We start from the raw sequence: 24923 nt of genomic DNA on the forward strand, positions 1-24923 counted from the left end.
TGTACCTAACAGCACGTTCCCTGAGAGCGTCTACAGAGGTGGCCAGCCTGGATATGGTTAGTGTCTTTCATTAGACCTGGAGCTCACTGATTTGCCAACGAGCAAGCCTCACCCCCCTCCCGGACTTTTCTGTCCCCTCCCACCCTCTGGCTTTTGTGTGGGTGCTGAGAATCTGGACTCAGATTCTTACACTTGCATGGCAAACACTTTACCCACTTAGCCTGCTCCCCAGCTCCAGGGATTTCTTATATCCACACAGAGAGCACATTTAATGCTATGTCACTCTCCCCCATGAAATCCCTATCTGGTTCCTGGAAGAGCCATATGGATAAAGTTGGACTTGGTTTCTGGTGAAAGAGTGACTTCAAGGTCGTAGTGAACCATCTACGTGTATTAGTGAAGAAGGATGATGGGGGGAAAAGAACCAGAATTTTGTCAGTAAGGAACTATTCACAACCAACATGGCAACCTCTCTGGAAACCAAAGTATGAGGTGGGGGTGGTACCTTCTAAAAGTCCTGACCTTTGTCTTTCAGTTCCAGAGGCCATGGTTATAAGGAAGGAAGTCAGGTCTTATGGCCCACTCAATCCAGTGCCAACATCCTGGGTTTGCTCCATGATGGTAACAAGGTAGAAACGAACTGAGTCATTATTTACAGCCAGCCCGTGAATCCTATTAGCACTTCTCCAATTTTCTCTTTGTGTCCAGGGAACAGAAATCCATTATCAAGTACTTCCACAAAATGACCTCACATTTCCTTCCTGGGCTCAGTGCGCAGCTGTTGGAAAGAAGTGAAGAGCCAGCAGAGTTATGTTAAGTCATAGGGAACAAACAGCTCCAAACTGACAGGACACTGCCAGGCAGAGCCATTGGCCTGCAGATGCCCAGCCTCATTTTGCAGAGGAAGCTTCTGGAAAAGAGATGTCCTGAGGTTCTCTGTGGGTTTCCAGAGAACACAGTGGTAACACAGTGGGAGAATGGAGGTTGCATGTAAAATGACCATATGTCTTTCCAGTTCCCAGAGAAACTGTGCCTTTGAGAGCATAAAAGGCCATAGCTGTCTCCACCCAACTCCTACCCTGACCAGCAGCCTCTGCTATCTAAGCTGTGTGTCTAACCTGGCCTAACTGGGATGGTGAGTGAGGTAGCCTGTGCTTTCTTTCAGGTTGAAGTCGAACTCCGAAGCATAGCTGCCCTTCTTTCTTGGTTTATTTGTTTCTTTATTTTGGAAGGGACTCATTGCATAATCCTGGCTGGCCTGAGAACTCACTATGTAGACCAGGCTAACCTCAAGAGAGCCTGGCGCCTCACTCTGGCGCCGGAGTGCTATGATGAAAGCTGTGAGCAGAATGTGTGGCAGCTGCATGCCTCTCTTCTCTACCTGATCTCTCTCTTGCACTCACTTTAGCCACGGCCACCACAGCTCATGCGTCTCAGACCCTTGACCTAAATATTGGGCCAGTGACCCTACCCTGTTGCCCGTTTGCCCGTCCCTGCTCCTCCCGGGGCCAGGATTCTCAGTGACTGACTTTACCCCCATACTTCTCTGTTCCTTTGCTTGCTCCTTCACACTGTGTGGAGGGCATGGAGAGACGGGGCGCTGGCTTCTTCAGGTGGAGCTCCCTACATGCATGTACACACCACATAACACTTAGAAAAAAATCATTTTTGAAAAGTACTGTGACTAAAGCAGTATTATAAAGACTCACTTCTGTTGATGATTCCTATTTTTTCATATGACTGGTCAAGTTCAAGTGATCCAGTAGCAGACAGTCATTTCAAGAGCCTCTTATAACAACATACCCTAACCAGGGAAAAATAACAGGGATGGTGCAATTGACATGGTCAGACCCCCAATGACACTGTCTCTGTCTCCTTGTGTGTATGTGCCTGCATGCCAAGAGCATAAAAAATTGATGGGGACCCCGGACTGTTTGCAGTGTGCCTTCCCGCCAGGTGCTCAGGGATTAGTGTAGTCTCTACATAGACTTGCTGGAAATAGGCACCAGTCTAGTTGCAAGGCCATTGTTATTATGCAAATCGGAAAAGTACGCTCTTAAGCCACACTTTTGAGAAATGATCATAACAATAGTGTTAGGCTGGGGATACACAGTATGTTTAGCAGTTGTAATGAATCAGATGGAAAGGACAAACATTGCAGCCTCAATAGTCACATTCCATCTTCAGCTTTGAAATGTGCTGGCTACATCCATATAGTCTTAATATAACACAAGCTCCCTTCTTCCTTTTTTTCTGAATAGTCCTTTCAGATACGTTTTCATTATCCTACATCTTCAACATGAAGGAACAGTGGGCCGTGCCTAGAACTTTTCCCAGTAGAGTTACGGTGTCCCTTACTTTGGTTGAGTGTGATTGTTTTGGAATTACAGCGAATGCACAAGCTTTAAAGTTTGGATGTTGGGTGTCATCAAATGTATGAGACTTTCCCCAGCAGTCATTCCTGTGGAGCAGTTTTTAGGTTATGCTGAAATGACCAGCACCCTTGGGCACCTGCTTCATTGTGATAAAGACCTTCTCCTACCCTCTGTGACAGGGAGCTGGCATCTGGCAACCTTCCTTTCTACAGGGTCTCCATCTCTTGAGGACAAATAGAAAAAGCTGACTCCTTTAACTATCAGACCTTCAAGTGTGGTATGGACAGCTAAGTTGCAGGCTGAGCCTTTTCCTTTCCTGTCAGTCCTCCTCTCATTTTAGAATGTGGTTCTCAGCCTCATCTTCTTGTCTTTAGAAACCTAAGTCAAAAGAACTAGGTGTGGTGGCCCATACATGCTTGTAATCCCAGCATTTGCACTCGGTGGCGGTGGGGGGGGGTGTGATACAGGGGGATTGCTGTGAGTTTGAAGCCAGGCTGGGCTAAGTAGTGATTTCTAGGCCAGTCTGGGCCTAAAACAAAATGAAAAAAAGAGGGAGGAGGAGGAGGGAGGGAGGGAGGGAGGAAGAAAAGGGCTTGCTGGAGAACCTTGGGTTGTGTCTAAGGAAGAGTGAAGATTGAGTACATGGAACTCTTTCTTGCCTCCCCCATGTCAGGTACTGCACATGCGTCAATACACCCTCTTAGCTTGCTCGGCAGCCATGCTGCATTGCTAACGGCGGGAATTCAATGCCTCATCTTCACTGGTGCTGTCCATCCATCTCCTCCCTCTACATTTCTGTACTTTAAGCCAGTGGTTGGACTGTGAATCACCTTATTACTTAATGTCTTGGTAGTGATCGTCTTGGTCCAGCTCTAGGTTTTCCTTTTGTTTTCTGACCTGGTCAGACAGGACAATGCCTTATCCTTTGGGAAATGTGACATCTGGAAATTGACCCCCTGAAGGCTTCGCCTCTCCTAAACTCATCTCCGTCTCAGCTCACACATGAAAAGTATGTGCTTTTTTCTTGGGTACTTTTCAGACCTAGGAAATGCCTTCCTAGTGGCGCCCTGGCCTGTTTCATCTCACCTGTGTTCCATCTTCCCAGGACTGGGTGGCACCATGGCTTTCTTTGGTCTTTTTCTTAGTAGCTGACTCTCTTGATGCTGTTAGCACTGGGGAGAGAGAGACAGGCTGGAGCTCTGCAGGTGAGTCACTTCCAGGTGTGCCTGTCTGTACCATGACATGCCTGCCCCCACCAATCTTATGTCCTGGTTGACTTCTTGTCCTGCCTGCTTTATAGGAGGACCTGGGCTCACAGGGAAATGGCAGAATGGAAGGAGAGGCTGTCTGTAGCTTGATCTGCTGGACACATGGCTGAGATTCCCCATGCCTCATCTTTGGGAGGAGATGGGAACCTGGGGAAGATGCAGTAAGCGGTGAAGGCTCTCCCACTCCACCTTTGCCTCTCTGTCCAGGAGAGGCAGTCAGTGGGATTCTGCTGCATGTTTTCTCTCTGTGTCAGAGAGCAAGACGAAGCATCCCACCCCTGTCTGCCTGCATGGACTGCATGTAGCAGCCTTGTTCCTTCTAGCATTCTTTGAATGCTACCTATCTGTATTTGGGTTTTCACTTAAAAACATCCCATAAATCTTTTCCCTCAGTCTAGACCCTCGTTACCAATTATTTGGGAACCTGGTACAGGGATCTGTATTTAAAAAAATAAAAACCCAAATCACAGTTGCTCTGATCTGAAGAGAGGGAGAGAGAATCACAGGTTGCTTTCCTAATCTGAAAATTAAAAATATGAAAATATTCTAAAATCTGAACATTTTTGAGCATCAGTCTATTCTACAAATGGAAAAATCCCACACCATGAAATTTGTTTGATTGTAGCTAGAGTTTTCCTGCCTGGCCCACAGTCAGGACAAATCTCTGTCACCTGCCAGTCCCACAGCCGCTCAGACCCAACCAAGTAAACACAGAGATTTACATTGTTTAAACTGTTTGGCCTAATGGCTCAGGCTTCTAGCTATCTAGTTCTTACATCTTAAATTAATCCATTTCTATAAATCTATACCTTGCCACGTGGCTCGTGGCTTACTGGCATCTTCACATGCTGCTTGTAATGGCGGCGGCTGGCAGTGTCTCCCTCTGCCTTCCTGTTCTCTCAATTCTCCTCTCTGTTAGTCCCGCCTATACTTCCTGCCTGGCCACTGGCCAATCAGTGTTTTATTTATTGACCAATCAGAGCAATTTGACATACAGACCATCCCACAGCAGTTTGATGAACAAAAGTATCAAAATACTGTATAAAATTGTCTTCAGACATGTATCTCAGGTGTACATGAGAAATGAATTTCATGTTTAGGGCTCTGTCCCTAAGAAAACTTACAGGGATACAAATATTACAAAATTTTTAAAAAGTATCAGAAGTCCAAAACACTTTTGGTCTTAAGCACTTTGGACAAGGGACACTCAGCCTGTGTTTGTGCACCTGCTGTGTGTGAGAAGCCGGCATTTAATGCCATTCCACACCGGGCCTGACAGACTCAGTAGACTTGGTGTTCTCATTTCCATGTCTGAGGGGACTACGTTTGTGAGCTTGACATACACAAGGCCAGGTGGTTAGATGGGGGCAGGGGCACAGAGCAGTACCTTACCCGCCTGCCAGGCCCAGCAGGTTGCATATCTGAAGCTTCCTGGGGGCATGTTCCTCATACCCAGAGAGAGAGCCATTTCCAAGATTCACACTACCCCAGGTTGGTTAGCGAGTAGTAATGCCACCACCCTACAGAAGCCTCAATATGAATAAAAATTCCATTTTAATATTGATAAAAGTTACCTAAACTATGGAGACAAAACCTAAGGGATGGCCTTTCAATCATGGGGAGTATGGTTAACATTTGTTCATGGTGGTTTTGCTGTGTGGGGTTGTCCCTGTTTTGTTTGTGTTTAGTTCTGTCTGTGTATTTTATTTTGGGCAGTGCTGAGAACTGAACCCAAGGCCTAGTGCATGAAAGGGAAGCACTTTTTCCCAGCCCTGAGCTCTATCTCCAGCCTTGGTTTTAGCTTGTTAACAATAGCAGCTTTGAAATATATTCGTATAATGAGTGGTTCACTCAAGTGAAATGGTTATGCGTGAAATAGTTATGCTCAATGGTCTCTGGTGTCGTACAACCATCACCTACAGAGGAAGTGAATTAGCTGTTCCATCCTGTCGTTTGGCAGACCCACACGTCACTCAGCAGACCTCTTTCAGAATGCGGCTCTTGTTGAACTTCAGTTCTTGCATGAATCAGTTAATATCAACTTAACCAGGTTCCTCCTTCAAGAATTGAATACTTCCAATATCTTTTATTTGGAATTTGCTTGAAAATCATATAGTAGCACTCTCACCCCTCAAAAGTAAAGCTAATTACTGCTAATATTTTGTTTGTATGCCAATGTATCATTTTTAAGTTGACAGCATTCTATTTTGTAGTCTCTCTCTTTCCTTTTAATGATGAATCCTAGATGTTTACCTACATCTTAGTTCTTCTAATGGATGTGCATTAACTCCCTTTTCCAAACTCAGCTAGTTTCTGGTTTTTCATAAACACATGCATGTCACTGATCTTTATGCAAATCTGACTTCATTTACTTGGAGTTAAATGCTCTGTGTGCAGTGACAAACATGATCTCTCCACAGTGTTAAGGCCACGGCAGTTAGACATAATCAGGTTTTCATTCTTCTTTGCCCTTGGTTGTTGTTTATGTGGTGGTCAACTATCCCAAACCTTCTGAGTTATATTTTTTAATTTCTCTACAGACTCTGTGGCCAAGTGGAGAACTATGTTAGATGAGTATCTGGCAAACTTACACACCAAACAAGTCTAGTTCTATGCACAACACTCCAAGTCTGATGATTTGCAAAGCATTGTGGGATCTTGCAGTGCCTGGCATTACTGTGCCATTGATTGTATGATGTTTTAGCTGAATAATGCATGAATGGTTGGGGAAAAAAACCACAGAGCAAACAGAAAAGAGTAAAACTAATTATCCCCAAACACCAGCCTGAAGATAGCCCTGTGAACAGTGTTTTGGATGCTGGAGAGACTCACCCTCATGCAGAAACAACCAGGACATAGTTTAACATTGGAGAACAGGTGCAAGTTGTTGTTTTTTGTTTTAAGTATCTTGTGACAGCATAGCTTAAAAAGTATTTGTAGTGAGAGAGAGATAACTCAGCAGTTAAGAGCACTGGCTGCTCTTCCAGAGGACTCAGGTTCAATTCCCAGCACTTACATGGCAGCTCACAATCATCTGTAACTCCAGTCCCAGGACATCTAATGCCCCCTTCTGGCCTCTATAGGCACTGCATCTCATATGGCACACATACATGCAGGCAAAATACTCATACACATTAAAAAGGAAAGGGAAGGGAGGGAGGGAGGAAGGAAAGAAGGAAAGAAGAAAGAAAGAAAAGCAAAAACAAAACCCAAAACATTTTCAATGTAAATTTCTGAGTAACAGTCTGTTGTATTTTTTTACATTTATTTGGCCTTATGTTTCTTGGCATGTGTTTTGAGACTGTGATCGATTTGACCTATTTGTCTGGTAAAATGATTTTTTCTTTTCATTTGCTAATTTTCATTTGTTTTTCTGCCACTCTGGATGCCTTAACGTCCTTATTTGTGTGAAAGAAAATGTTCCCTTTCACGCACGTTATTCACCACAGTCACCTGCGGCTTTGGAGTCTCTTGGATAGCTTCAGATTTCCTTGCTGGAGGCTTCTGGCCCCCTCCTTTGTAATTATGTGCTGTTCCACGTCCCTGATGTTTTCTTCATTCCCAATGTTCATGATAAAAGAGAGGTAATTAGTGTATTATGGCTTCTTTTTTGAATTGTTAGCCAAGATAAGCAGAGGGGAATGTGCTACATGGTGAAAATTTGCATAACAATATGAGCAGTCTTTGTCAGCAGAGCTCAGTGTAATCTCGGGAAAACGAAAGCACTTATTTATGGAAAGTTCCTGCATGTACTTATCTCGAAGAATTAAAAATTACCGCTGGTGGTGGTGGCCTCTAATTTCAGAGGTAATATCACACCCTGTTTGCTCTCGGTACACCCTGGTTTTCAAGCTACACCCTGACATCCTTCTGTCAGCTCTGAGAGGGTTCCTTCCCTCCTCCGAACACTGACTGCAGTCAAAGCCAAACCAGAAACTTAAATATGGAACACTATAGAATGTTCTCTCCCTATGGCTCACAGGAGCTTTGTATTTGCATGGCAAATGAATGAATGAAATAATAGTAGAGCACATTTCATTAAAGCAGTGTTTCCTAAAATACCTGGGATAGCCTTATCATTTCCTTCTAGGAACCAGAATCAAGAGTAACATTTTCTCTGGATGAGAGTCACGCTCCTTCCCAACAGCCTTGTGTTTTGCCTTTGACTACCTGTCTCCACAATTTGCATGAGGCAGCTCAAGCCTCTTTTCATCATTTTGCATAAATGTTACTGCCAAACTCTGTCAGCTGGCCACCCCAGCTGGGAGGAGAGGAGTCCCCGGGCCTTTAGTCTTTGCCATGCACCAGACCCTTCTGTCCCAAGTCTGCCCTGACTCCGGCAGGGATGAGGGCCCCAGCTCTGTGCGAGTGTCTCCCTTAGGGCATCTCTGCTCTTCACTGATTCTTTTTCTCACTACTCAAGCAAGCATGGCGCCTGGGGAATTCTCATTTCTAACTACACCATCCTTCTCGAGAACAAACTCAGATTTCCATCGTCTCTTGTAAGCAAGATGCCTGCAAGTGTCATGTGAAATCCTGGTGTCCCCCAGGGTCTGCTGTGGCTTCCTGACTGTTGGCTAAGTGACAGACACAGGTACAAGATTATGGACTTACAAATGGCAGAAAGATAGAGGATTTGGCCTCGTCACGACCTTGACCTTGTTGCCAAGTATGAACACAGTTGCTACACAGTATGAAGCTAGAATGTTGACTGCTCTGAGACTGCAATTCCATCACAACTGAATTAAAGGGCTAGCGAGATGGCTCAGTGGGTAGGGTACTTGTCCTATAAGGCTGAACCCGAGTTCAGTCCTCGCAGCCCTGCAGGGAAAGGTGGAAGAGTGAACCACAAAGCTGTCCGCTGACCTCCACACCCATGCAGTGGCATGGCAGCACACACAAAGAAAATGCTTTAAAAGGAATACGGGCTATTTTGACTTAAGCATAAAACTATAGTCTGGGACCAAATGAAAACAGAGGCAAGAAGGAGCCATTGCCTTGTCCACTCACCCTCCCTCAGGCCCCCAAAGGTCTCCACAGCTTCAAAGTCATTAAAGCAGATTCTTCCTGAAGTCTCCTGATACTCCAGTTCTCAGATTAGCTGTGGATGCTTACTGCCTTTTAAATTAGCAATATCCTTTGCAAAAAGGAAACTGTGGGTCACTCTTCTGGGCCTTGGATCCCTTGTACATTCCAAATGGATTTTCTGGATGGTTGTCAACTTGTGTGGGAGCCACATTCTGCTCAGGACCAGCAAGTGTTTTCCCAAATGTGACCACTGTGTAGTTATGGCTGCAGATTCCAGCTGGTATACTGTGTAGAAGAAAGCTAATGATTTTAATGTGGAATTTTGATAATATACTGGTGCTGAACCCTATAAAAGTTCTGGCTTTATTAAACCCATCCATAATTATGAGCAAGGGATCTATGCAAATGTCCCAGATATTTCTGAACTTCACAGTTTCCATTTCCTATCAGTTCAGGTTTGAATCACCTTTTTGCTTACAGTCAGCTATTGTCTTTTGATGCTTTCCCCATGGAAATATTAACACGGTCCTAATTCATTTGTCTGGCAATAGCTCATTGTAACTTTGGACTTAATGTGCTCACTAGTGATGTAGGTAAATATGATAGACACAGATGCACCATCTCATGGAGATGTCAGGGAGGAATGTCTTGAATCTCCTACCTCTTGTTTTGTTTACATCATTTCATTTTTGCCTCTTGAGCTTTTTACTTTCTAGAAACTTTCTTGATATGTGTATGAATTTCCAGGGCTGCCATAACAAATTACCACATACTGAGTGGCTTAGAGAACAGAAGTTGCCCTTCAGTTCTAAAGGCTGACTGTTGGCAAGGCTGGCCTCTTCTAAGAGCTGTGACAGAGAATCTACTCTGTGACTCACCCCTTGCTTCTGGTGGCTGGTGGCAATTTCTGGCATCCCTTGGCTTGTAGACACATCACTCTAGACAGTCTCCATCTTCACATGGACTTCTCTCTGTGGATGGCCTCTTTTTTGTAAGTTACACACTTGGGTAGGAATGTGATCTACACCAATGTCCATCTAATTAATTATAATCTACAACAACCTAACTCTACATAGGATCTCACTGACTTGAGTTGTAGAGAAATAAAGTTTGGCCATGTTTGTAAGACCCCATCTAATTTGTGTTTTCAGCTTTAAATATTTCTATTTTCAGATAAGCACAGAAGTAGAGAATAAGGTCATAAAGACCGTGTTCCCATCTTGTATCTTCAGGAATCATCAGTGTTTACAAGTCAAATGCCATCTGTCCTGTGCCTTTGTCTCACCCTCTGCTGGGAGCCTGTTCAAAGGGATCACAGGTAGCACATTGTTCTAGGTGTGTAGTTTTTAAAGACAGAGAAGAGCAGCAAGCCACCCTGTCTCACCACAGTGGCAGTGAAGGGGAGAAAGGTCAAAGTGCTTCTGTTCATCTTCCAACGTGCGGCTGGGTTCACCCTGCAGCTCAGTAAAGGAGAGAAGCGGGAGATTAGAAGGGAGCAGGGAACATACACACACACACACACACACACACACACACACACACACACACACACACACGGTGGGGGAGTTGGGGGGAGGAGGGATTGAACCAGCGGCCTTCTGAATGCTATAAATTAACCACTGAACACTGAACTATAACACTGGCCTTTTAATTGTTTTTATTTTAATTTTTTTTTTTTTTTTTTTTGAGACAGGCCCTTCCTAAGTTACTCTGCTTGAACCTCATATAGTTCAGGCAGGCCTTAAACTCGTGATCCTCCTGAGCAGCTGGGACCACAGGCCCATGCCACCCAATCCACAGGCAACTTCCTTTTGCCCCAGCTTTCTCCTTAGTCTTCTCCCAGCTCTCAGATCACCCCACCCTTCCCAGCACCAACCACCTGTGAATGTTCCTGGCACCTCTTTGGCTCCCGGAGTTCCCTTCACTGTGTAGACAACTTGTTAGAAAGTTTGACCTGCCTGCCTCCAGGCTTCTTGATGCTGGATCTGTTTGCCTGTCTACCTGGGTAGTCGTGAAGCAAACCTGCTCAGCTTGTCTAGGACAGAACCCCAGGTCTAAGCCACATGGAGACTATTTTCTCCCTCAGCCTCTATGATGCTTAGGTAAGTCCCACATTCCAAGTTCACCCTCACCATTTTTGACCTCCTGCACCCACACTCTACAACTCACACCCCCCCCCCACACACACCTTCCCAGCCATCAATCCCTTTACCACATAGGATTCTGAGAGCAGAAAATCATCTAATTCAGAGCGGCACCAACAATAGAAACATGCATAATGTGACCTTGTTCTCCAATATCTTAAACTGTATGGTGTGTATGAGGTAGAGACATACATGAAGCAGATGACATTCTTAAAGTTCTGGAATGGCTCACGTGACCAAGAGTCTGAATGAAGGTGAAGGCCCCAGACACTGATTTCTGACTTGTTAGTTCTCCTTAACCTTCTTTGCTCCAGCCTTGTCCCAGGGTTCCCCTTCGGCTCTCAGATGGTCATACCATTTGCCTAGCCGCTGGAGCCGGTAACTTTGGAGGAGCCTGTCTTTCTTGGCCTCCATCCTTCAGTCCTTCAGAAGATGTTGCAGATCCACGCAGGGGGCGGGGACACAAAGAGAGGACACTTAAGAGTACTCAGTGAAATTCTAGAAAAGGGGGAGGGAGGAAGAGTGGAAGATGGTTGCACAGCCAGGTATGGAAAGAGGAGTTTTGAAAACATTTGGGCGTGTGCGTACCTGCTTAGAGGCTGCAATGTGCCATCTGGTAAATGGCATTCTTTATACTGGGTGGCATGGCACATTGATTTGATTTGTTTCCACACAACTTTAACATGTATCCTAGGAGAAGACTGTTTTCATTGTTACAAATCTGAAACCAATAATTTTCCTTTAAAATGCAAATATAAGTTCAATTTTCCCTCACTTTCCCTATGAAACTGAAAGCACATGGTGTCTTAGAGATTTTCATTTCATTGAATTTTGATGTGACATTACCTTTCATTAATCCCTTCTAGCTAAGCAAAATTTAATTAAAACCATCTCACATGATGGCAACCATTCATGTATTTTTTTTTTTTTAAAAAGCTCAGGCGGGCTTGGTGGAGCAGGCCCATGATCTCAGCTCCTCAGAGGCTGATTGCAACATTCAAGGCCTGTCTGGGCTATACATTGAGTTTGAGACTGGTCTAGGCAACTTTGTGAAACCTGGCCTCAAAATTTAAAAAGGAGGAGAGAGAGGAGGAGGAGAAAAACAAAGAAGAGCTGGAGGGCAGTGGAGAGATGGCTCAGTGGTTAAGAACACTGGCTGTTCTTCCAGAGGACCTGAGTTCAATTCCCAGCAGTCATATGACTGCTCATAAGCAGCTCTAACTCCATCTCCAGAACATCCAGAAAATTTGACACCCTCTTTTGGCCTCTTCAGGCACTGCATGTGGTACACAAATTTGCAGGCAAAACACCCATATATGGGAAAAATAAAATTTAAAACTTTTTAAAAGACGGCTGGGGTAGTGCTCAGCACTGGACTGCTTTCTATCACACACACGGCCCTGGGTTCAACTCCTAGTACCACAATGAGGTCAGGGAGGCTTGGGAAGTTTGGCTAAATATAGTCCTGAGTGAAGCAGGACTATACAGTTAGCAGATTGGAATCCAGAATGTGTTACATCATGGCTTTCCCCCTGCTAATTTTAAATAATAAGAAATTGTTATACCTATGTTCCATTTTACATAATTATTGCCTGAATGTGAAAGGATTTAGACTCGAGGTGAAAGGAAACGAAGTTATTTTTTTTTTTTGAAGAAGTACAAAGTGATCCATGACATTCTGTTTCCTCCCCATGACAACTAGTATCAGGCATAAGTAGGGCCGCCCCATCTTGTGTATAGATCTAGCGTTAAAGATGTCAATTGTTTGGAGAAGGAGGCCAAGCCGTGAGGGCACTTATTTCTGTCATTGTTATTGGTCTTACTATCACACGTGTACTGTGAATGCTGGGGAAAACGTGTGCTGTGGCCTGCAGCTGTACAGTTGTGTGAGTCAAACTGAACTGTCCCCATGGCCCTACTCAGATCTGGCACTGGTTTCACTGGGAATTTTAAAGAATGAAAGAAAAATATTTTTCCTGATTTTTGACTAAAAATTATGAATGCAAATACCAAAAAAACCATGTAAATGGGGTTACAAGTCTAAAACTCTTACTGTCTATGACTTCCTATGCTACTTATGTCATAATAATTATTATTTATAATTTTGTAAATCTTGCTCTTGGGTTAAACACTTACTTTTTATTGTAGTAAAACATGTTATATAAGCAGGGCAGTGGTGGCACATGCCTTTAATCCCAGCCCTTGGGAGGCAGAGCCAGGCAGATCTCTGTGACTTCGAGGCCAGCCTAGTCTGCAGAGCAAGATCCAGGATAGGCACCAAAACTACACAGAGAAAAAAAAAAATGTGAACAACATGTTATATGAATTTTACCATTTAAACTGTCTTCAGTGGCACTAGGCAGGAGGGAAGGAAAACTGACAGGTGCTGACAAGAATGCAGAGAAGCTGGAACCTAGTCCACTGTGGATGGAAATGTGCGTGCTTCAGTGGCACTAGGTATATCTACAGTGTTCTGTAACCACCACCACTGTCCATCTCCAGAGCTTAAAGAAGTTGTTTTAAACAGGAATTATGTATTCACTACGTATCACTTATCACTTCCCAATTTTCTCTGTCTCCAGTCCCTGATAACCTCGTGTGTGTGTGTGTGTGTGTGTGTGTGTGTGTGTGTGTGTGTGTGTATGTGTGTATGTGTGTGTTGTGTGTGTGTGTGTATGTGTGTGTTTGTGTGTACATATACATATATATGTATGTGTTTGCAGGTGTACACATCCAAGAGAGTGCATGTGGATGCTGTTTGTGAACATCAGGTGTCTACCTCTATTATTCTCCACACTAATAATAATAGTTATTAATAATTACCAATTAATAACTATTAATACTACTACTGCTATTATTATTATTATTATTATTATTATTATTATTATTATTATTTGAGAGAGGGAAAGGACTTTCATTGAACCCAGGGCTCTCTGTTTTGTCCAGTCTGGCTGGCAGGGAGCCCAGAGATGCCCCTTCTCTAACCCTCCCAGCACTAGGGTTAAGGTGTGCATCACCCTGGAAGGTTAATAGCTCTGGGTCTCACTTTGCCCCCTGAGCCATCTTGCCCTCCCTGGTAGCCTCTTTTCTGTTTTAAGTCTCTGATGGGTGGACTCACATGCTCCCTGGGGCTGCCCAGCACTAGACTGCTTCACTCCATCTCACTTACACATCTGCCAATGGGCATTTGGCTCGTTTCTGCCTTTCGTCTACAGGGAATAATGGACATTTGGTGAGTTCTGGCTTCCAGTTATTTTGAGGCTGTATCTAGGAATGGAATATCTGGGTCATATGGTAATTCTACATTAATTTTGGGGCACCTCCAAGCCTTTCCCTGAGTAGTTGTATTACTTTACATTTCCATCCACAGTGGACTAGGTTCCAGCTTCTCTGCATTCTTGTCAGCACCTGTCAGTTTTCCTTCCCTCCTGCCTTAGGGTTTCCCCTGACCATAGCAACTCTTATGAAGAAAAACATTTAATTGGGGTGGCTTGCTTACAGTTCAGAGGTTTGTTCCATTATCATCATGGGACATGGTGGCATGCAGGCAGACATGGTGCTGGAGCTGGAACTGTGAGGCCTACATCTTGCAGGCAACAGGAAGTAGTCTGTAAGACTGAGTGAAGCTTAAGCAAAAGAGACCTTCAAGCCTGTTCTCCCAGTGACACACTTCCCCCAACATGGCCACACCTACTTCAACAAGGCCACGCCTCCTGACAGTACCATTCCATATGAGCTTATGGGGGCCAATCACATCAAACTACCACACTCCCTTCCTCTTCCCCATCCTCTTTCCTGTTCCGTTTCCAACCTTCATCCTGTCCCTCATCCTTCTCCCACTTCCTCTCCCTCCCTGCTCCAGTAGCCTTCCTAGCAGGCAGTAGGCTGTGTGTGGCCATGTTTGTGAGGCTCCTAAGGAGGATGTAGGGGTTGCTGAGGTGGGACTCTGCTCCATCCCATTTCTGTTTCAGTAGCATCAGTTTACCATATTCTTTCTGAGGTAAATTTCTACTCATAAGTGGTGTAAGGGGAAAGCTTTCTGACTCGTTGTTTATTCTGTGGCGGCGCTGCCAGCAGAGAAGCATGCTGATTGAAAGAATCACAGCCATGGTTACCTTTTTAGAGCTTTATTGGGAGCGGGGAGAAGAGGGGAGAATGGGGAGAGAGGAGGGAGCGGGGAATGACGGGAGGAAGGAGTGGAAAGGAGAGAAGACAGAGAGCACACAGAGGGCCCACCCTCCTTTTAGGCTGATGAAGTAATTAAGGACCGAATCCTTACACTCGTCACTTGCTCAGGTCACATTAGGAAACACTATCCCCAATCAGGAGGCCAGAGATGTCAGTCTGTGAAGATGGCTTTGATATAGAAAGAACTCACCTGATCCAGTGTGTGCCCCTAATGAACTGAAACTATGGTCAAGTTAATGTTTACCAGATTCATAGGAGGAACAGTGTCAGAAGGGAAAGTTTCTCTCTGTTTGGCTTACCATATGCCCTTTGTTGGTGTTTGATCTCCTTAAACTAAACACATATGACTGAGAACCACTGTTAATGTAAATATGACACTCTTGCAATACACTTCAGTTTTTTATCTGAATATTTAAAATGAGTCTCTGACTCAAAATTAGGTCATTGTTATTTGTTCTGTTTCTATAATGTGCTTTTGGCAGATGAAGAATATACTCCTTAACTTCCATTTATTTACATTGTGTAATGTTAGCCATTGGCAAGGATCTTCCAGATTGATCCTTCTCCATCAGAGTCAGGTCATGCTGAGGAGCCTCACTCAGGCAGGCCTGTGGACTGGATTCCTTTTTGCAGATGGACTGGATTTCATTTTTGCAAATGCCTCATTTGCACCGTGTGATAGGTCCACTTCAGGAGCCATCTCTCTCTCCTGGGAAGCACAAGCATCCACAGACAGGATTACAGGAAAGTCATTTGGTGCTTAGAAAATGATAGAATGAGGATTTACTTTGTGTCTAAGCCACAGTCTGGCTCCTGGAGACTGGGAAGATGGCTCAGAAGGGAAAGAGCTTGCCCGACAAGCATGAGGATCTGAGTTTGAGTCCCACCAATATCTATAAAAAGCCAGGTGTGCTGGCATGCCCCTGTGATCCCAGTGCTAGGGAGCTGGAGGAAGCAGCCTCCTTGGAGCTTACAGAAGAGCTACTCTTGCCCATTCGGTGTGCTCTGGGTAAAGCCAAAGACTGTCTGAAAAATATAAAGGTGGAGAGTGAGAGAGGATGACAGTCACCTCTGACCTCCACGTGCATACACATGTGCAACCCTCCAACACAGGCCTGCCCTACACACACACACATACACACACACACACACACACACACACACACACACACACCACCTCTCTTTTGGTTGCACAGATGCACAGATACACTTAATCCACAGTAAGTGAAAATGATGCTTCAGCTAAGTCTTGCTGGATGGCTAGTGCTTCTTAAAAGCGGACTTGTAGAGTGAGAGACTGCCCATGGTTGTGTCTTCACTGCCTTCAGGCTGAGTGGTAGCAGCCTTGAAGTTACTTGCCTGACAAAGTCAAAGCTGTTGAAGTGGTGCCACGTGATAGGTATCCCAGATTTCACTTTCTTCCCACTTCTCCTTATTCCACTTCCTCATCCCCCGCCCCGTTACATGGTCAGATGAATTCCTTTAGCTTTTAAAATAAAATAGGAGCTCTCAATTTTAACCCCGAGAAAATCTCCAGATAAGCCCAGTGCACTCATTAGGCCCTCTCTGGTCTGTTCTCTCTGTAACAGCCCCATGGCATCTCTGATGCTTAGATTACATTGTCCTACAAAACATGCATTACCAATTTAATTTGTAGCTTGGAAGCAAAGGTCCTCAGCAGCCATCTGTGAGTTTCGGAATGTCTGGCCATTATGAATGTTTTCTACGGCAGCTTTTCCCAGACAAATGCTGTCTGACCAGTCAGCCCAACCCATCTGTCCTCCTTCTTGACCCCCCTCTAGAGGTAATGGTGAGAGGACCCAGAGCTTCCCTCTTACTAAGGCATGGGCTGTTTGCTCTGGTTTAGGAGAACATGCACTGCTTGTTCTGTTTTTGAGACAGAGTCTCCTCTAACTCCTTGTTGGCCTCAAACTCACTATGTAGTCAAGGATGATATTGAACTTCTGATCTGCCTGTCTCTATACCCCTCCCCTGTATTCTGGGATTATAAGTGTGTGCCTCCATACCAGCATATATGGTGATGGTGGCTGAACCTAAGGCCTTGTGCATACTAGATAAGCATGCTACCAATTGGATGTTCAAAGTGCAAGCAGGCTTAAGGGTCTTTATGTTCCACATAATTCATACATCCATGGTAACTCTTGACACATAGGACCTTCTATCTGCCTCCTATTGGAGGCATTCACTGAAATGAGAAGATTACATTGAAGCAGCTTGGGACAAGGACAGCTAAGACATGGTAGGAGGAGGAAGTAATTTAGGAGTAAGTAAGGATTTTGCTGTTCCCTGCAAATTTCAAAGGGCAGTAAGAGCTTGATTCTTAGGAAACTATTTGAAGTAAGACTTTTCTTGAAGTGTATTATAGAAATATTTTAGCTAGTGGCAATGCACTGATATTGGTGTAATGATATAGACAGAGATGACAGTTAGAAAAGACGCAGTGTTCTTCCAAAGGGGCTGGATACTTATGTGTTAATAATGTTCATCCAGATATGGAGAAGGTTAAAAAAAGGAAGTGGAAGACTCAAATGTTGCAACAATTAAGTAGGAAATCAAAATGCTTGTTTACTCCCAAAACATCGTCTTCATAATAAATTATGACGAGGGGTAATGCCCTGTCATTCTTTTCCTTTAGTAAGTGATCATGCCAATAATTTCAGTAAATAAAATGTGCCTTTGTGCCAGGAGTCAGGGGGTGAGCATATTAATGTGGGTCTCCCCATTGCTGCTTTACCCCCCGTCTCTGGAAACTTTCCAGTCAAGATGCCTTTGGCAGAAGCAATGTGGAAGGGACACTTGACTCAAGGCTCGGAGGCGCTCAGCATCGCCCTTTGCTGCCTCAGCACTGCCTGCACGGTCAGCTACACACCCCCTCCTCCTGCAGGACCATGCAGTGAAGGCATGCATGCTGCGTGTGGCAGATAGTATACTGCAACCCAAGAGGACCCTTTCCACCACAGCCGTCTCAGCTCTGAAAGGCTGTTTACTGCAAGAGTGCTCCAGTTGTTAACCTTGAGGATGATTCCCACTCACAGTCAGCTTTATTTTTGGTCAATGTCAAGCTTGCTTTTTCAGTTGTTTTTTGTTGGTTGGTTGGTTGGTTGGTTGGTTGGTTGGTTGGTTGGTTGGTCTTTATGTGCATTTTTATAGTGCATTGTATTATGACCAAAGAAATTCATAAAGAAAACAGTTCATTATCCCTTATTATTTATTAAGTATGGCATACCTATATCTCCAACCTCTGTATTTCTGTAGATACATGAGTATTTATGTGAATATGCAAAACATATTTTTGTCATGTATTCTTTGTACCCATAACCTGTATAAGTCATGGTGACACCAACTCTAATATCCTTTTTGTTTCCAAAATCCTGATGAGGCAAAATAGAAAGGCAGAGAAAATGAAGGGGAAATGGAAAGGGGAAAAAGGCCCTCGCTAGAATCTTGTTGAAGTCTCTTGCCAGCCAAGAGTCAAGAAACCCAGCACAATTAAAAAAAAAAAATAAATTGCCATAGATCTTGCCTACATAGAGACAATAATACTCCTTTTGTATTAAGATATTTTTAAATAAGGACATTAAAATAGCAATGAAGCTTGTTTAAGGCCTAAGCATATATGACCTTACTCTTTTCCCAGATATAACCCTGAAATTTTTGGAGAATCTCACAAACAAGACTAGACACTTTTCTTTAGAATAAGAAGCAATCTGTGCAACCCCTGTGACCTCTGCAACCTCGTGACCTTGGATATTTCAGTTTCGGCTGTAATCCTATCTAGTGCACAGGCATCACCCTCCTACCAAAAAGAAAATGTCCCTTAGCAACAGTCTGAGACGTGACTTCAGAAGCCACCAAAGTCATATAGAAGGCTATTATAAAGACATGTACGTGCTTTCTCCGGAGAAGCCCACATTGCACAGGTCTCTCAACCTTCCCATGAATGCCTCTTTCTCAACTCCCTGAGGTTAAATCCATGTAAAAATCTCAGCCAACACCAACCTGGCTTCACACTGGTTCATCCTAAAATTCCTTCCTGCGCCAGAGTCAAGAATCCTGACTTCACCTGAGCTGAGGTCTCTCAAGCAACCCTCCAGGCTGCAGCAGGTGGCAGCAGGGACTGCGTCTACTTCTCTCGCCCCACTGCCCTGTGTGCCAATAGTGGGCTTGGTATTGAAAGTGAAGCAGGCTGTGGAACCAGGCAAACCTAGTATGAACCCTGGCTCCACTTTGTAGGTAGATGACCTTAGACAAGAACCTCCTTTGTCTGTTGGTCTTTCCATCTATCTCCCTGAGGGTTTTCCCTGCCTCCATTTCCGCTCTCATTCATAAATACTCAACGTGTGCTTAAAGTTGACTAGATACCTGAACAGTGTTTTTCCATCTAAAACTGTGGATATTGAAGCATATTATGTAGTGTCGATATGAAGCTTCACCATGATAATACTCATGAGGGGCTGGAACAAGATGCCCACTCACAGCAGGGCACCTGGTAAATGGTATTCTGTGGTCAGTTCGAAGGTTCGGTCACTCTGCTGCATTGTCTTAGCAGTCTAAATAGTGATGGGCAGCTGCTTTCAGACCTCAGCTGGGTAAGCGGCTCCCAGCTAGGCTTTGGCCCTCAATCTGTTACATTGCATTCTTCTGTGCTTGTGCCTCTGAAGCATTGCTGTCATACATGTCTCTCTTTCTTTGAGATCTTTCTGTGGTTTCTAAGGCCCAGCAAAAGGATTCTGAATTTCTTCCTGGCCACTCCTGACCGTTTAAGAATGCTTAGTACTTGGCTCAGAGCCTGCATGCATTCTCCTGGGATTCCAGCTTCCAGCAAACCTGCAATCCTGTTTCACCCACCGAAATGACTCACCCTTCAACTACTAACACAAATGCAGGCGGTTGTGTTGTCATTGTGCAAGAAGAAAATAGTGCATGAGCCAAGAATCAGGAAGCTCTAGTCTTCCTTGCACTGTATATCAGTTCCTTTCTGCTGCTGTAACAAAACACCACAGGCTGGAGAGTTTATAAATAACACATTTATTTTCTCACAGTTCTGGATACTGAAAGCCCTAAGTCTCGGTGCTGGGCTGGCAAGCATCTTTTGGCTATTTCCTCTAGAGGGAAGAAAAACAATGATCCACCTGAGGGAGGGTGAAAGGGAGGCATGACCTTGCCCTTCTTACTGTGTTTCCTTATGTCTTGTGTATGTATGCATGTGTGTGGGCATGCATGCTCGCACCACGGTATGCATCTGGAAGTAAGAGGACAGCCTGCTGGGGTCATTTGAGTTCTTCCGCCAGATGGGTCTCCTGGGCCTAACTGAGCCCATCAGGTTTTGAGGCAAGCTCCTTTACCTTCTGAGCCATTTCATCTAGCCTGGAACCTGTCCTTTTCTAAAGGTGTAAGACCTACCTTTAAGGGACAAATTTTCATTTCCCAATCACCTTCCAGGGTCCTTTCCCCATGGGCCACTAGAATTGCAGCCAGATTTGATCTGTGCATGCATGCAAACCGTAGGATGTAGTAAAACCTTGTGACTTCCCCGGTACTTTAGGCAGCATATTGTTTCTTTAGTGCTTTTGTTTTGTTGTTTGAAGCAGTATCACAGTAAAGCGCGCTTGGTGAGCTCCACTCCAAGCTCTGAAGAAAAGGCTAAAGAGATCGCTTTTGTATCCTCCACATTACACCACCCACAAAGACCTCTTAGGGATTATTTATTCATTTATAACACATTATCTTATTGATTCCTCTTCATGGTTAGTTATGAAAACATTACTGGGTTTAGAAATGTCTCTCAATAATTTTGCTGGATTTACAAAGGCTCTTCTGCCTTGGGGACAGCATCTGTCATAGACAGTCACAAGAAAATGTTTGATTGCATCCCAACATTTTCTAAGGGGCACTTTCTATAGATTGAGTTAATACCTTTTTAAAAAGTATTTTATTTTATGTATATCAGTGTTTTGCCTGCATGTATATCTGTGTGCCACATCTGTGTAATACCCATGAGGCTAAAAGAGTGAGGGATCCTTTAGAATTGAAGTCACAAATGGTTTGTGAGCTGACACATGGGTACTGGGAATTTGAGCCTGGATCTTCTAACTCATACTTGGGATACTTCTGTGTTATTTACCATCAGTTATTCCTTTTATAGTTATTTTTATTTAACCTACAGAGTATAATATTTCTATTCATATGTACATGTATACATGTGTATGCATGTGTTTCTGTATGTGTGTAGAGTTATAGGATGGTGCAAAATATGTTAAATTTATAATTCTAGGTTGTACCTTGAGAAAGTATCTCATAAGCTTAGGATCTCCTATCCCTCAGCTTTAGAGGTGAGGGGGCATTGATTAGTTTCCTTAGCATTTTGTGGTATAATCTCCAAGCTTAATTGAAATAAAATATTGTTGATTTTTGGATGAAATGCCTTTGTGTTGCTGTGAGATTCTGTCTATACTGAAGCTAAAATGACTCCTCACTGTTCAGGATATTAAATCTAGACCCTTCTAACTTCCGTTTTCTTTTCTCTCCTCAGTTTGCTGTTTTGTGGTTCACAAGAGGTGCCATGAGTTTGTCACTTTCTCTTGTCCGGGTGCAGACAAGGGGCCCGACACTGATGTGAGTAATCAGGAAACTGTCGTTTGATGGTAATGCGAATGTCTGAAGTTGTTTATTTTGTATTGCCTGTACAAGTGTTGTTCTGGAACATGCTATTATTAAAAAGACATCTCAGTTTTCTCACTTTGTCTTGTAGTAATGAACATGTCCATCATCCTTCTGAGCTCTGCACTGTTTCTCAGATATCCTCAGAGGAAAATCATTAGCTTGTATTTTTCCACTGTGGGTGACCATGTAGATTAATCCACCAAATTTATAGTAACAACTGTATGGATACATTGAACACCTTTCAGTTTATCCTTAAATGTCTGTGCATTACTAAGACAGTCAGCAATTTGTCCTGAGCATTTTAACGAACTGCCCCGGTTTGCACTGGGAGATCAATGCTTCATTTTCATTGTGCATCATAAATGTCTCCAGTGAAGGGATCCTGTGGGCAGCTGTTTCACTGACCACAGTCTCTGAGATGTCCAGTAATTTTATTTCACTTATTTATGTCCTGATTTTCCCTGTTTCTATTGAACATGTCAGTTTCATCTTCTCTTACCCAAATACAAGACTAGCAGAAGACATTGAGAACCAGGAGAAAATGAAGTACCGGTGTCTAAAATGCATTAGGTAGAAAGAAACTTGGTGTCACATGAAAAATAATGTTTAAACTGAAAAGGGGATAGGCAGAGGAGGGTCATCCCAACTGAGGATGTATAAAAAAGCTATAAGGAAATCTGATAGCTTTACAAATTAATTAAAAAATAAGTTAATCAATAAGACTGTGAACAGAGGTTCCCCTCAAGGGTGGATAAAACCATCCCCAGAAGATAGATTATTAAGTGAAAGTCCTAATGTCAGAGGTAGGCTCCCTTCCAATGAGTGCTTTGTCAGGGAGGTGCCTGAAGCCCCCGAAACAATACAGGCGACTGCCATTGCTCTTGGCTGCCCATCAGAACTAGATGACTTGTCACCAAACATGCCATGGCTTTGATTGGACCTGGGCTGGAAACTTTCTCCCTGCTGGCTACCTTCCAGAATGCTGGTCTCCATGGGAGATCTCTGTCAAGGAACAACCTCAGGTTGCTGTCATCCTGGAGGAGGAACCTGTGGTTGCTAGCTTTTGTATATACTGTTCAGTCTTTTGTGCATATTTGGACCAGAGAAAAGGCTTTGCCATGCTTCTGGGCCTCACCCAGAGAAAGTGTTACCCTTTTCATGGGTCCGAGGCATTAAGGTTTTTGACATGACCATGCTCATGTCAACAATATACACATTCACTCAAGATTTAATCCACTTCCCACAAAAGTGGACATTAAAAAGTCAATGATTAAAATGGGACACTTGTATACTGAATAGGTATCTTAAATAACACAGGTGAATCATGGAAGACTTCCTTGATGAAATGGAATTTAAACTGAGCTTCAACAGTGGGCAGGAAACAGCCAAAAGGGAGTGTGTGTGTGTGTGTGTGTGTGTGTGTGTGTGTGTGTGTGTGTGTGTGTGTGTTGAGATCTATGGGGCTGTTGAAGGAATTGTTTCAGATCAGGGGAAATAGCAGGTGGAGAGGCCAAGATGTAGGAAGGAACTTGATCTGTGAGAGCTGGAGAAAGATGAGCATCAGGCATCTTGGTAAGGATTTGGAATACAATCTCAGAAGCAATGGAAGCCCAGGGAAAGTTTTAAGCAAGTGATGTAACGCTACAAAGTATGTCATACAGGTTGCTCTGGCCTCCTCTTAGGAGATGCGTTGGGTGAGAGTGGGCCAGTGTCCTGCTGGAACATGGGAAGAAGGCATCAAAGGCTGGAGAAGCACCTGCTCTCTAGAGCCCTGAGACGGTAGTTTGATGAGTTGGAAGCAATGGAGATAGGCAGAAGGGACACATTCAAGAATTATTTGGGAACCAGATAGGTAGTCCTTTGTCTTTATGAGGTCAGGGAGATGGAGATATTGAGAATGAGTCTCAGGTTTCTGACCCAGATACTTGGATGGATGGAGGTCCCACTATAGGGCCATGGAGACACTGGAGGAAGAACATGCATTTGAGAGAGTACAAAGGGAACAAATCATGGCTTCAGTTTGGGTGTGTTGAGCTTGAGCAGTCTGACCCTGAGCAGAGAGCTGTGTGGACACCAAGTGTGAAGGTCTGAAGTGTGTGTGCCCTGACGATACAGATTTCATGGTTTTGTTAAGTCCAAGGAATTGATCCTGTGGCCTAGAAAGAGGATGCCGAGTGAGATTAAAAGGAGTTAGATCCTAGGACAGAGCTCTAAGGAACTCTAGCCCATTGGTGAGAGGAAAGCCAGGGAGAGAGACCAAGAAGTAGCAGCCAGAGAAGTAGGAGGAAGGTGGAGAGGGAGGTGGGGCTTTTGTATGTTTTAACCACTTCCTGTAGGGTCTGCAGGCCAATTCTGTGATCATGTTTGGGGTTGTGAGACTCTATAATTTGTGGTATTGCTCACAGCATGGGGCTCCACATTCTTAGAGGTGATGTTAAGAGGGGACTTTTTTCAATATAAGAAAGAAAAACGGTTCATGAGATATAAAAAGATATAAGGACTCAGCTAGTCCCGCCTGTCTGATTCAGAGCGGATTGTGTATGCTCTTCTAAGAATGTCTACCTCTGTTCTTTGGAGCTCAGAGACACGTGACTAGGGCTTTCTGCAGCCAGGGCATGTGTAGTATCATCCCTTTGTGTTTATGGTGGTGGTTGTACAAGTCTGCTGAAGTCTTAGAAAGTCACAAGATGGTCACGCTGAACCGCACCAGCATGGGGAAAGCATTCTGGATATATAACTGCCTTGGACAGTTGGCTGGTTTGGCTAGACTGGCCGGCAGTGAGCTCCAGAGATCCATGTCTCTGCCCTCTAGTACACCTCAGCACTGGGACTGCAGGGGCATGCCCACTGGGCCCAACTTTTGCCTAGGTTCTGGGGATCCAAACTCAGGTCCACATGCTTGTGTGGCCAACACTTTACCCGCTAAGCCATCTTCCCAGCCCATGTGCTTTTCTGAGTAAGTTTCAAATCCACAGAATTACAGGGCTAGCAGGGTATTAAAGATTGATCTGGCTTAATCTTGTTTTATAGTGAGGAGATGGAGGCATATTGGAGAAAGGCATAAATGACCTGGGTACCATTGTATGCTGTTTGTTGGCATCTAGTGGGTTTGTGATGGGCTCCTTTGGAGAGTAAGTCCTGAAGGGAAGGAGAGAGGGGCCGATGGATGGGAGGGTGTGCTGTCAGTGGAGCAGCTTGGTAGCGTGTATTGGCAATTCTGATCAAATACTTACAAC

General features: G+C 44.2%; 1 protein-coding gene across 1 annotated transcript in view; it reads left to right on the forward strand.

The window, feature by feature from the left end:
• Prkca (protein kinase C alpha) overlaps window positions 1-24923 on the forward strand; it is a 403981-nt gene that overhangs the window by 135769 nt on the left and 243289 nt on the right. Inside the window, exon 3 of the mRNA XM_028865238.2 lies at window positions 21557-21639. Within this exon, the coding sequence (XP_028721071.1) occupies window positions 21557-21639 (83 nt within the window). The remainder of the gene's footprint in view (window positions 1-21556; window positions 21640-24923) is intronic.

Source organism: Peromyscus leucopus, chromosome 8b (assembly GCF_004664715.2).
Source record: "Peromyscus leucopus breed LL Stock chromosome 8b, UCI_PerLeu_2.1, whole genome shotgun sequence".
Lineage (NCBI taxonomy): Eukaryota > Metazoa > Chordata > Mammalia > Rodentia > Cricetidae > Peromyscus > Peromyscus leucopus.